Source organism: Crocodylus porosus, unplaced genomic scaffold, assembly GCF_001723895.1.
Source record: "Crocodylus porosus isolate Cpor-Errol unplaced genomic scaffold, CroPor_comp1, whole genome shotgun sequence".
In the NCBI taxonomy this organism is placed as follows: Eukaryota; Metazoa; Chordata; order Crocodylia; family Crocodylidae; genus Crocodylus; species Crocodylus porosus.
In genome coordinates this window covers 36973951-36987195 of record NW_017728909.1, presented here as the reverse complement: position 1 = coordinate 36987195, position 13245 = coordinate 36973951, and the positions used below count along the sequence as shown (strand labels likewise).

The 13245-nt window shown below is 40.7% G+C and overlaps 1 protein-coding gene across 1 annotated transcript in view; it reads right to left on the bottom strand.

Moving 5' to 3' along the window:
- GPBP1 (GC-rich promoter binding protein 1) overlaps nt 1-13245 on the bottom strand; it is a 55180-nt gene that overhangs the window by 23824 nt on the left and 18111 nt on the right. The window contains exon 4 of the mRNA XM_019532098.1: nt 4709-4828. Within this exon, the coding sequence (XP_019387643.1) occupies nt 4709-4771 (63 nt within the window). The 5' untranslated portion in view covers nt 4772-4828. The remainder of the gene's footprint in view (nt 1-4708; nt 4829-13245) is intronic.

Below are 13245 nucleotides of genomic sequence, written 5' to 3'. Positions count from 1 at the left end.
GGGGGTTGTTTGTTTTTTTTGTTTTGTTTTGTTTTTTTACACACTAATGTCAGAATAAAGGGAAATACACAGGCCTTCTAACATGTAGCACAACTAAGTGGTCTAGCACAACTTAGGCCCAAGACTTGAATATTGGTATAAAAGGTTCAACTTAACTGGGCAGGAAAGAGGGAGGCTTTGTTCCATAAAACATCAATTATGTACACACCTGCTCTGAAGCTGAAAAACAACAGTAGGCAACTGTCGATCCTTCCAGATCATGTTGTACATGAGAGGTCACCCAGATCTTTGACACGTACACCTAAGGCAAAAGCATGGAAAAGTGGAGGCTGCCCACATTATATAGATGTAAGGCTGGAAGGGACCTCAGAAGATCACTAGATCCAGCTCCCCTGCACCAAGCAAGAAAGATAACTGGGGGTCAGGTGACCCTGGCAAGGTGACTATCTAGTCTCCTCTTGAAGATTTCCAGGGTAGGTGATTACACCACCTCTGGAGGGACCTTATTCCACAGTCTGGACACCTTGACTGTGAAGAAGTTGTTCACAATGTTGAGCCTGAATCAATCTTCCAGGAGTTTGTGCCCATTACTCCTGGTTTTCTGCTCGGGTGCCCTGGTGAACAGTTGCTCACCGAGCTCCTTGATGTACTTCCCTAGTGTACATCCCTAGGTAAGCTACTACCAGGTGCCCTCTCAGCCTTCTTTTCCTCAGGCTGAAGAGTCCCAGATCCCTCAGCCTTCCCTCATATGGCTTGCTATGCAAGACTGATCATACGGGTGGCTGTTCTTCGGACTCTCTCAAGCTTGTCCACATCCTTGTTGAAGTGTGATGCAGTACTCCAGCTGTAGTCTCACTAGTGCTGAGTAGAGCGGAAGAATCATCTCCTTGGTTTTGCTGCAGATGCATCGATTGATGCATGCCAGAGTAGTATTTGCCCTACTGGCTATAGTATCACACTGCCAGCTCATATTCATACTGTGGTCTATTATTACCCCAGGTCCCTTTCATTTGTGGTGCTAGTCAGTTTGGTGCCACCAAGCCTGTAGGTGTATTGGGGGTTGCTCATCCCGAGGTGCAGCACTTTACATTTGTCAACATTGAACTTCATCAGGTTCTGATCCACCCAACTTGCTGGCCTGCCTAGGTCCGCCTGTATCTGTAGCCTATCTTTAAGTGTGACGACACTTCCCAATAACTTGGTGTCATCTGTGAACTTGGCCAGTGAGCTCTTCACCCCCACAGGCAAATCATGAATAAAGATGTTGAAAAGTACTGGACCAAGCACTGACACCTGTGGAACATAGCTGCCCACTTCTTGCCAGGATGACACGAATCCGTTCACTACAGCTCTCCGGGTCCTATCGTACAGCCAGTTTCTCACCCACCTGACTATCTTGGAGTTAAGCCCACAAGCCTCCAATTTTCTCATGAGAATATCATGGGATACTCCATCAAAGAAAGTAATTGGTTGAAACTAGGTGAAAATTAAAGGCTTTTCAGTTACTCTGCATGAAAATGATCCTGACATGGAAGAGCCCATTCTAAGGAAAGAAAGCTGTAGAATAATGAAAAACTATTTCAGCAAAGCAGAATTTCAACAAGTCTGCTTTGCCCCGTGGTGTTCTGGGCAAATCACTATTTCCACGTGAAAATAGTATAGGGAAAGCTCAATAACTGAAAGATATTATACACATTTAATGCTGTGCACTTATTCCAAAGCAGAAGAAACACAGAAGTATACAAGACCATTATGGTTGAAGACCTGAAAATGAGAAAGGAATTTTATAAGTAGAAATAGGTACACGCTCATCCTTACTTATAAAGGGAAATAGCACAAAGCATATTGGATACATCAGGAAGACTAACAAACAAAAAAAGGTTGCAGTTACCCAGGGACACAAAGAAACAGTAAGAAGAGGTTCTATAAAAATGTTAGAAAAGGAATGAAAACAGAAGTATATGTCCATGATTTAATGAGGAAAGAAAACAGCAAGTCTAAAGAAGGCTGAAATATTCAGTGTTTTCCTTGCTTCAGACTTCACAAGAAAGGGAAAAAAAATAGATGGCTAGATGCTAATAAAGAATTTAACTACGCAAGGAGACAGATATTCTAGGAAACGCAATGAAAGAACAAGTAAAATAATAGTTAGATGAGCAAGATTTATTCAAGTCTTACAGAACCTTAAGTAATCTACAATGAAATTCGTTAAGAACTAGCCAAAGCAAAAATTATCATTAATGATTCAGAAGTTAAGAACTCAGAGGATGAGGGAGGTCCAAGAGCAGAGTATCAGAGTACACTCTCTAAGAAGGGGAAAAGGAGAAGCTAGGGTATTGGAGTCACCCTAATTTGAATACCTGGAAAGATACTAAAACAAAGGTTTTCAAATGTTTAAGCACCCAACAAATGGCAAAGAAGTTAAAAAAAATAAATATATCAATCAATTCACGTTGGCTGGTTTTTCATAATCAAGTGTCCAACCACGTTAATTTATCTTCTGATAGAGTAACTAGCCTAATGAAAAAGGGGAAATAGTGTATATAAATTTTAACATTAGTAAGGGTTCTGACAGTCCTACATGACATTCTCATAAGCAAATTAAGTAGACGTGATCTAGCTGAAATGAGTTAGGTGCAAAATTGGTGGGGGGACAACACTCGGAAACTACTTAAATGATTCTGCCAAAACTGGAAGGATTTTCAAGCAGTGTTCCTGGATGAATCTGCCCGAGTCTGGTTCTATTAATAATTAATATTTCCACCAACTACTTGAAAGGTAGGAAAGAAGATGATAAACTTATATTTGCATATGGTATATAATATGCAAGCTCCGAAGCTGGGAGGGACTGCAACCCCACAGAAGACAAAATCAGAATTCAAAGTGATCCTGATAGATTATAAAAATGATCCAGAACACAACTGCAAATTATTACTCTGAGGAAGGACAAAAAACCCCCCCACAAAAATGCAAAATGGCAAGTGATGACCACAACAGCAGGACTGCAGAAAAGGCTTTTGGCATTACAATGGACCAGAGTCAGCAATGGGATCCTGCAGCAACAAAAGGGCAGGTATTCTCCCGGGACATATTAACTAGAGCTATGTTTGTAATCCACAAGAAATAATTATTCCATTCTACTTGGTGCTGATGAAGCCTGTTATAACATGTTCAGTTTGAGATATTACACCTTAAGAAAGAAATAGATAAACTAAAGAAAGAGTCCAGAGGAGCTACAAATGCGTGATGAAGTTTGGAAAAGTTTAAGCTTATGAGGCAAGATTGAAGAAAATGGGTTTGTTTAGGAATGGAGAATACTGAAGGGGGATACGATAATCTTCTAATACTTAAAATATTAATAAGACTATGATTAATTGTTCTGTGTAAATAGTGTCCCATTTCCAGTTCATACAAGAGAGACAACGTAAATTAGATATTAAGGAAATATCCACAAATGCAGTGAAGCACAGAAACGGGCTACCAAGGGAGGTTGAGGAATATTCTTCCTTCGTAAAACTTTCAGGACAGACTAAGCAACTAATGTCAGGAACGGCGTAGGCACTGTAGATACTGAATGCAATGGCTATAAGAGAACTTAAAAAGTTTCATCAAGCCTTTTATTTCTGTGAAGCAATTCTGCAGGTCCAAGTACATTTCCATTGTACTTGCAACAGGAGAATTAGCAAACTACATCTTCCTGTAAATCCCACCAGTATAAAAGAAATTACCCATACAGCCTTGGCTAACTTTGTATTCATGGCACGATTAACATGCTAGTCATGCAGTAAGCTGTCATATTCAGCCATGTATGTGGAGAGAGAAAGTGGCAAACTAGATGTTCTATTAAATGTAAAACATATTTGTATCATGCCATAAAGTGAATGCGTGGCAAGTGTCCTGTATCCAGGGGCTGCCCCCTACCCAAAGCTGTCCTTTATCAGGACTGGGCAGAAGGCACCCCCTGGGTTCAGGATACAGCTGCCCACTGACCCTTGAAAGACAGGTAGTGCAGTAGGCACATGGTTTTAGATGCCCCGTGAACGTTTAAAGTCCCAGCACACAGACTGAACTGCATGCTTTAAGGGGCAGGGAGCAGCTGTGTCCCAGACCAAGGCAATGCCCCCTGCCCAGTCCCAACAACCAACTAATCAGTCGGACTAGTTCCCCAATGCCAGGCTGCCTGGAACACAGATTGTTTCAGATTGTGATCTTGGACTTTCATAGATTTCCATAGATATTTGGGCTGGAAGGGACCCCAGAGGATCATCTCTTGCAGGCCAGCAAGTTAAAAAGAACACCACGCAGTCTGACATCAAGGAACTAGTTCTCCTGTTTCAAGCTACCCAAAACAAGTTTTTAAAGGTCCAGCAACAAGTGGAGACCTGGATCAGGGACCAGATCACCAATCTCAGGCTCCCTTCACCCTGGCAGATGCACAGTGGGATCTGATCCCAGATCCCTGGGAGAAAAAAAATAAAAAACACACACATCCTGCCTTACACATCTGCCACAGCCCTTCGGCTCAACAGTTCAACGATGCTAAAAGTTTGGCTGATTCTTTAGATGTGGCTATTTCATAATGACAGAGCAGCTGTACCAATGCAAGGCTTAGGAGCCTAAAATCAATATTTATAAAGGCTATTTTTAGTTTTTCTAGAAAATATTTATCTTATGCGTTGCATATTCAAAGGGACAGCAAAAAATGTACCTTTGTTGATGATGGTGGAGTGGGAAAATTAAGCCAGGCTGGAGCAAAGTCATGCTGCGCCATTTAGGTCCAGTCTCTCCGAACCAAAGAAACAAGGCTTCAACACCTCATGGCAAGTCCCTGTCATTTGAAAAAGGAAGTTGGTACATTTAGACTTGTATCTTAGGATAAAATTATACTCATGTCACATTAAACTTATTTCCAATCATGTCTAAATTTGCTGGTACTACTTTCAATAGCAAGTCTAGCAATTAATACGGCCCCATCCCAATTAAAGCACCTCAATATTAAGGACTGTCTTCACAATACATCTGTAAAAAGTATGCCTACATTATCTTCATATTACAGCTGGACAACTAAGATTAAAAAACCACAAGCAAACCACCTAAGGCTAGACAGGAAGTCTGCAATAGTCCTGGATTCCCATCCATTGTCTTAATCACAAAGGACTCCCCCTCCTCCTCTCCCCCTTAGAGTCCATTTTTTCCAGATTCAAGCATCTACAGTTCAGTCTCAAAATCCATACTTAGGTACTTAGAGAGAAGCCTACTATTTAGAGTTAATAAGAACCCTAAATTCAGTGGGAATTGGGAGAACTCAGCACATGTGAAATACTGCTCTAATTTTCCCTGGATTGGTAGGCAGTACAATTGTACTTAAATAGAAGTACTTCTTTTCAAAACTACCAATTTCCTCATTAGGAGTTAAATGCAAGCTCTGAAGATAAACGGCACTCATTTTGCTAGTGCAAAACTCAAATAAAAGGTAATGAGATGCTAAAAAAAAAAAAAAGGCATCTATAGCTCATACATGCCCTCTCCATAATTTTAACTCAGAAATTGAAGCACAGAAGAATACACACTTTAAAACCCACATCATGTGAGAGTGCAGAAGTTCTGTTTTTGTTACATCTGGTTAATATTTGCTTTTAAAATGAACAAAATGTTTTGACATGTATATATGTTGGGGACTGGAGGTAGTTGAAAGTAATACTGGAGTGATAAAAACCTCCAAGCAATTCCTAAAATGAACAAGGTCTATTTTATTTATTTGGTTTATTAAGAGGATTGTTAAGATTACTACTCTCCAACACTTGCTCAGAAATATTATGAGACTTTGGGCTTAAGTAAGATTACCATTCATTAGAGATATAAACTGCATTAGGAAAAAGTTATGTGCTGCCCAGCCAGCAAGGGAGCGCTTGTGGGCATGGGGCAGAGAACATGAACATTGCTTCCCCACTCAGTCCAAAACCATCCTAAGGAAATAAACTCCACCGATTCACTCCAAATTAGGCTAAAAACAGATGTAGATAAATGAAAAAGATCAATGATGCATCACAGAACAGCTCATCTGCCTTACTGTGTTAAATGCACATCATCCCTTGCCCTGCCCTTGATGGTGCAGAACAAGGAGCAACACAAATCGCCCCATTTTCCCTGGTCAGCCACATTTGTCTCCCATGATGGTTGGAGAGCAGATCTGGATGAGCAGGGAAACCAGGGCTTTCCTATTCAGACAGACTTCTTCCTGTGATCATAAGGGAAGAGTCTGACTAAGTGGAGAACCCCAACACGCCTACTTATAGAGAGACACCCCAAATTCTCTGAGGTGCCTAAGTGGGGTGTTCAGGGGGCTTAAGGGCCCTAGAATACCTGTCCAGGGTGACTGGGGAGTAGGAGCAGCCTGCACTGCTCTACTCTCCTGCCACAGAGCTAACAGTAGTCTGCTACAATAAAGCATCAGTCTACCTTTTGTTGCACTGGATGTGGTAGGACAAAGGGTAGCAATTATTAGCTCACCATTTGTGTGACCATAAAAATTTATGGCAGCACCCTCCAGCTGTATCCCCATAAGCATGAACATTTGGTTCCCCAGCAACAAACAATAGCAGCACACCTTGCCACTCATGCTTTAGCATGCAGCAAGTTACCCCAGTGGGGTAGGGGAGGCTGGAGCCAGCACTGTGCTGGCCCCAGCATCTTTACCTGGGGGCCTGGGGACCTCCAAGGGCTGCAGCCGCAGCAATTTTGCTGCCTGGAGCCTGGGCACACCACACCACTTTTGAGTGGTATGAGCTGCCTATGCATTGCTCCACTTTTTTCCTGCAGGTTTTTCTGACCCCTGGATATCCAGGGATCAAAAATCCCATGGGAAAAAAAAGCAGAGCAGCACACAAATGAGCAGCACTCCCTTGCAGCATGGAGATCATGTGACTGTGAGGTATGTGGTGCAGCAGACACGTTTGCGGTGCCACATACTGCATGGCCATTATTGTCTGGACACAGCCTCTGTGTGCATTCACGTCCAGCAACATATACAGCTTAGAGAGGTCGTACTTACGGTGGTAGCTGCCTCTCAAGTTACTTTGACCTGAAGCCAAAAAAAAGGAAGGGAGGGAAGGGGGAAGCATCACAAGCGTCACAGTGGAGATAATCCAAATAACTAGGTGGCTACACAACATATTGAAGTTACTAAATTATGTAATTGAGATCCACAATAGAACTTGGCCATATTTAGAAACCATCTCTAATAATCTATTAATTAAAGCACCTTGCTAAATCACAATACCTTCATATTAAAATATAGCCGTTCATCTCATCCTAGTATAACCAGTCACCTGTTCAGGCAAATAATGGTGCAACAAAAGGTGAAATCAGCCATAAAATTATGGCACTAAAAGAGCATGCAATAAATTCTGCAGCTTGTTCCAATCACCTTAAAAATCAATGTGTGGCCAAGAGGACTGCACCAAGACTCAAACAGGCCCCAGTGCGGTCCCTGCTGGCTGCCCATCAACTGACTGGCACCTCCGGGGGCTTGAACAGCCAAGTGGGTCTCTGGAGCCAGCCAACAATCAGGTGATAGTTGGCAAGTGTGTAACTTGGGCACCTGGGTGTAATTGTGGTATGATCCTGAATCTCAAAATTGTACATTTGTCTTTAAACATATAGCATGGCAGAAAGTGTGACTTGGGATCACAGATCAGATCCCATCATGCCTTTAACTGAACAGCTGTCAGAGGCTTAAGTGAACAGACCATATTAAGAGGATTATCATATTCCCAACCTTCAGCTTACCCAGTCCAAGCAGACAGAGCATTAAAAATTCTGAAAGCCCTTCAAAAGAGATAGGCCAATGCAAAATACATCTCTACTCTGATAAATTCACTATTTAAAACCTCAAGCTGGTCCTTAGCAGTTGAGAAGTGTTAAATTAGTGTGCATTAAATACCGCAGAAAAAAGGAACAAATACCACGTATGTGGCCTCTTAATATATGGCTTTCTAATTATTTCATATATGAAGTCAAGAATGAGCCAACTATGCAATACTCTTTGGATGAAACTAAAGTTGTTCGATGTACTTCCTAGTTTTAAGCAACGCTTTTATAGAGAATTCAGTCAATTCTTAATGCAGTCCAGGTTGCTTAGCACAAATATGACATCCATTTGTAAAGGTTTACTCAAATCATAATTTCTTTGCAGAAAATTAATTTAAGAGCCACTGCTGCTGAGTGCTATTTAGTGGCTTCCTGGCTCCCTGTGGAGTTGGGGAGGCAATACATTATGTATTTATAAACTCAATACATACTGTCCAAGACATTCACACTGCACAGCCTCTAACTATAGCATACACAATTTGTTGCAGTCAACAATCACATCCAGTTCACAGAAAAGAATCTGGGTTCTACTGCAGAACACAGCTGGCTCATGTGCAAGCTTGCAGTCTACACTAACCTCCAGCCCTGTTCAGTAGTACTGCAACCTTGCTAGTCCCTTCCTTGCCTTAGCTGTAGCACTTGGCTTGTCCTAAGCGAAATTAATTTCATTTTTGTCAGATCGTATTTCTAATTTATCCAAGTCATTCTGAATCAAAATAAATCAGCTCTAAAGTGTCTGCTACCCTCACCCAGTTTGGGGGCCCTCTACAAATTTACTAGAAGTTCCATTCTCCAAGGTACTAAAGAAATACTGAACAAGAACTTGACCCAGGAGAGACCCCCACATCCCAAAAAACTCCACTTGCTACTTTCATCCAGTATGATATTGAACCATTGAATTACTGAGATATTAAACTCTTGGAGAACTTTACTTTGCTGACCTGAAGAATGTCTTGCATTTGACAGTTTGCCTTGACTTTTCCAACTATGTAGTTGGTCCAGTAAAAGATAATGCCCTAAGAAATCCTTGCTTCTTTGAAGAGAATAATCCAAATAGTCATGTACCCACTTGTCATAGTTTCATTTAGACCATATTTCCATAGCTCACTTAAGTGAATGTCATGGGAGACTAAAGCAAAAATTTTGAAAAGTACAAGATGTTTTGGCCACTACTCAGGCCACCCAAAGTCAGTCATTTAATCACAAAAGGAAAGCAGACTGGCTAGAAATATTTTTATTATATGCTCCAGTATCCAAGTACTGAAATCAGACTGATCCTGATCAAAATAAATCCTTGATTTTTTTTTTTTTTTTAAATAAAAAGATGGGCACCCTTTTCCAGTTTTCTTAGACCTACTGACTTCTAATGTTTTCAAAGAAAAAAGCCCATGGCTTAACAATTACCTCAGCTAATTCAGAGAATATTCACAGATGAATCCGATCAAGGCCCTGATGATCTGAAAACATCCAGCTTATACAACCTACATCTTTAACTTGTTCTTTCCCTACAGAGACTGATTACCTACCCAAATCCCTACTGCTAACTGTACTTGAGTTTTTTTGTGAAGTAAAACAGAACACACACACACACACACACACACACACACACACACACACACACACACAAGATTAGGCTTCACTGTTTAAACAAAGCCGGTCTCCTGCTATACTTACTATCTTGTCCTTCGTATTGAAATGATTTACTTTTGTGCCTTTCAAAATGCCTCTAGGGAACGGTTCTCTCCTCTGGAATATCTTTTTCCACTTTGACTTGCCCTCCTTTGGAAATCACTTTTCAAAGTTTGTTAAAAAGTGAGTTTTCCAGAAGTCTAATTTTTATTAGTGTCCTCAAGGTTCCTAGAGTCTACTTCTGGTCTTCGGAAGAAATGTTGCCTCACGCTAGTATGCATGCAAATATCCTGGATTTAAACCACATGCACCACTCTTGTTCACAAACCATTTCCACATCCACCCTGTCTCAAGAAAAACAATCATCACTTTCAATGAACTGATGTTTTTTCCCCTCTCCTGTACTTTTCCAAAGATGGAAAAAGGTATGATGCTTCCTTTTTCCCCACAACAGACTATGATTTAAGACCCAAGTCTCAGTTCCCCAATGAAAAACCTTCTGTGCCTGACACCAAGGCACAAATATATTGCCTTCCTCATATGCAAAGTAGCAAAGGGGAACAGACACAAGCACAGGCTAGAACTGTACATTACACAGATGGCTGCTCCTGCTTGCCTTAGTCAGAAACTTCCATTACAAGCTTATAAAACTTCTTGTGGCTCCAGTTAGCAATTGGAAGGTGCCAGAGATAGAGAATCACTGGTTGCAAGCAGCTATCACTGCTCCTGAACTAGAGACAATCAGGCCAAAGCCAAAAACCAAGGGTCTGAACTTTACAAATTCTCAACACTGTAATCAGAAGTACCAAACAAACTAATGCATCAATACTGTTATTTTAGATAACCCACAGATGCACAAAATGCCCTTGCAATAATCAAACTGCAGTAGACCAGAATTACATTTTTTTTTAAAGTCAATTATAAAGGTCTGAATGGATTATCTAGATATGTCACCCATGTCAACAAGACAAGGCAGGATGGTATGCTTAATCAGGGTAGGCTTAGCAGGATTCAGTTTTTATCAGTACAAGTTGATAAATGATTTCATCGCACACTCAAACTGATGAAAAATATGTTTCCATCTTGAATAATCAAAATGTATAGAAAGGGGCCGATGGAGTATGTGACAACAGGGGGAGCAGTCCAACAGAACTGTGCTGACTGTAGTTTGGACAGCAACTCCCAGAAACTCCAGGGACTGGGAACAAAGGAAAAAGCAAGAAAGCAGATGAAGACACTATGAGGGAGCAGAGTTGAGACTGAGGGCAGCTCTGTCCCTCAGCTGCAGCAGTCCTTAGGAGTTGTTTGTTGTGGCAGACAATTAAACTGTCTGGTCCCCACACTTAGTTTTGTGCAATCCTGAAAATTTACACTGAAAAAGAAAAAAATCAAAATAAGTGCTTAAAAATAAAGATAGATATTATGTGTTGAAATTATTACAAAATAAAAGTGCAAGGCTTTAAACTTGGTTATATGCCAGGGGTGCTCAATCTCCAGCCTATAGGCCAAATGTGGTCTGTGGAGCCATAGGCATCCAGCCTGCAGGGCTTCCCACAAATTGGGAAAGTCTGGTGGCAGCAGAACAGTGGCAATAAATAAGGCCATGCTCCCCTGCTGCCAAATTCTCAAACCCAAAGATCCACGCAGCAAGTTAGGGCCATGTCACACCCCTGCCTCCATGCTTGCAATTGGATGAGGCTGGGCCATGCCCCCTTACCCCTACCAGGCTGGGTTGGAGCCAGAATGCCCCCTGCCCCCCTCCATGCAGCTGAATGAGGCCATGCCACAGCTCCCTATGCCAGATTGGGACCAGTCTGATCCAGGCTGGGCAATGCCCATTTGGCCCAAGGGCCAAAGAGGTTGAATATCATTATCGTAGACCAAATTGAGGATCCGATGCTATGAACAGACTTGCAGGAAGGGATGGTACTAAACAGAAAGGAATAAAACTCATTTAAACACAAAGGACAAGGAAAGGGAGAGTAAAAGAGAGGGCACTGCTGAAGAATAAACAAAGCAGTTAACTCACTGAGGGACATACAGGTTGTAAGAGCTAGTCCAGGTAATGGGATAAGAATTTTTGTTTATCCCTTTGGATCTCTTCAACCTACCTTCACCTTTCAGTGGTGCCTCCTCTCTTCCTATCCTTCGTACTTATCACTGCAACTCCATTCATAGCATAGAAGCTCATGCCTCTATGAAAGAAGTATAGAGGTGCCACCATACCCTGCCTTCTGCCCAACTTCAGACTAAAACAAAAAACAACTCTCTCTCATGTCAAAATATTACTGGATACCAGCAGTCTTACAGTTTCTACTCGTCTGGGATTGCCAACAATTTTTTCTGCAAGATGCTTCCAATGGAAATATATTACCTTAATACAACCTTCATGTTCTTGCTGAGACAAAGATGACATCAAATGTTAGACCTATAATACACATTAGGCCAAGTCAACTTAAGTGCCTGTTCCACATAGAACCATATTCCAAGTACAAATCTCTGAAAACTTCAATACAGGACACAGGTAGATAATCCTCATCACACTACTTAGTATCATTTTAGCCCTAAAACTATGTTACCAAAGTGCAACGTAAAGTATCTTTTTTATGGACTTGAACAGGTTGGCACAGAATCACAGTTAGGTACCAGACAGACAGAATTAGATCTGGCATCTTGTCTTTATTTTCTTGAGTGTGAGAGTCTTATAAAAAGCACTTATCCTCACTCAAATTATTTTTCAAAGTTAGATGCAACAGTATTTTCCAATGTCATCACTCATGGTGATAATCTTACAAGGCAGCCAAACACTGAAGAACAATGAAAGAAGGTAAAGGTGCCCTCATAACTTCAAGCTTACAGGAATGTACTTCAAAGAATTGTAAGGCCCACAAGGAACAAAGGTAAGTAGCCACATACATTTCTGTGCATCTTATGTATACATCACACAATGGGTCAACTACTGCTTCCCAAAACTAATGAACATATAAACATTTTTATAAGAACTTAGATCTTTTTTCATGTTATACAACAATAACAATAACGTTTTGTAAGCCTCTCTCATATGCTAAATTAATGGCTTTCACTCATGAACAATTCACTAGCAAGAGTCAAATAATTACATAAGATAGGTTCATCAGTCACTGAAATATAATGACAAAGCTTTGCTTGCTAACATCAAGCCTAATGAAAATATGGCTAGGTTTTAAATTAATCCAGTTATGCCAGCAACTTAAAATCAGACACTGCAGCAAATGTTATAACTGCACAATAATTTGTCCATTCAGGTCTTTAAATAAATAAAAAGAATCAAAGCAAGAGTCATGAACAAAGAGTTAAATTGCATTAAAAACTGTTTAAATACAAGTCATGACCTAGGCAAAGCCTGTTGGTTGATTTTTTTTCTGCTTTACACCACAGTATTAATATACTGAACTCTTAAATGAGTTTAAGAACAATAATATGATAAATTCTTGTGCATACGTAACCTATACATTCTTCTGAGCTTCTCTTTAAATCAAAGTGTTCTTGGATACCAAGGCATTTTACAGCAACGGTGAACTTGGACATTAATTTTAATAAATGAAATATTGTAATATGTCTGAAATAAGTTCAGTCATGACATCTCTGTAAAGCATGTTAATTGACTCTGAGATTGAAGACCACACACAATTATTAAAATTTTTAGGCAGCAGTATCTTCAGTGATATGGCAATGAAAACCCAGACAGATGAACAGCTGTTTTTTCTT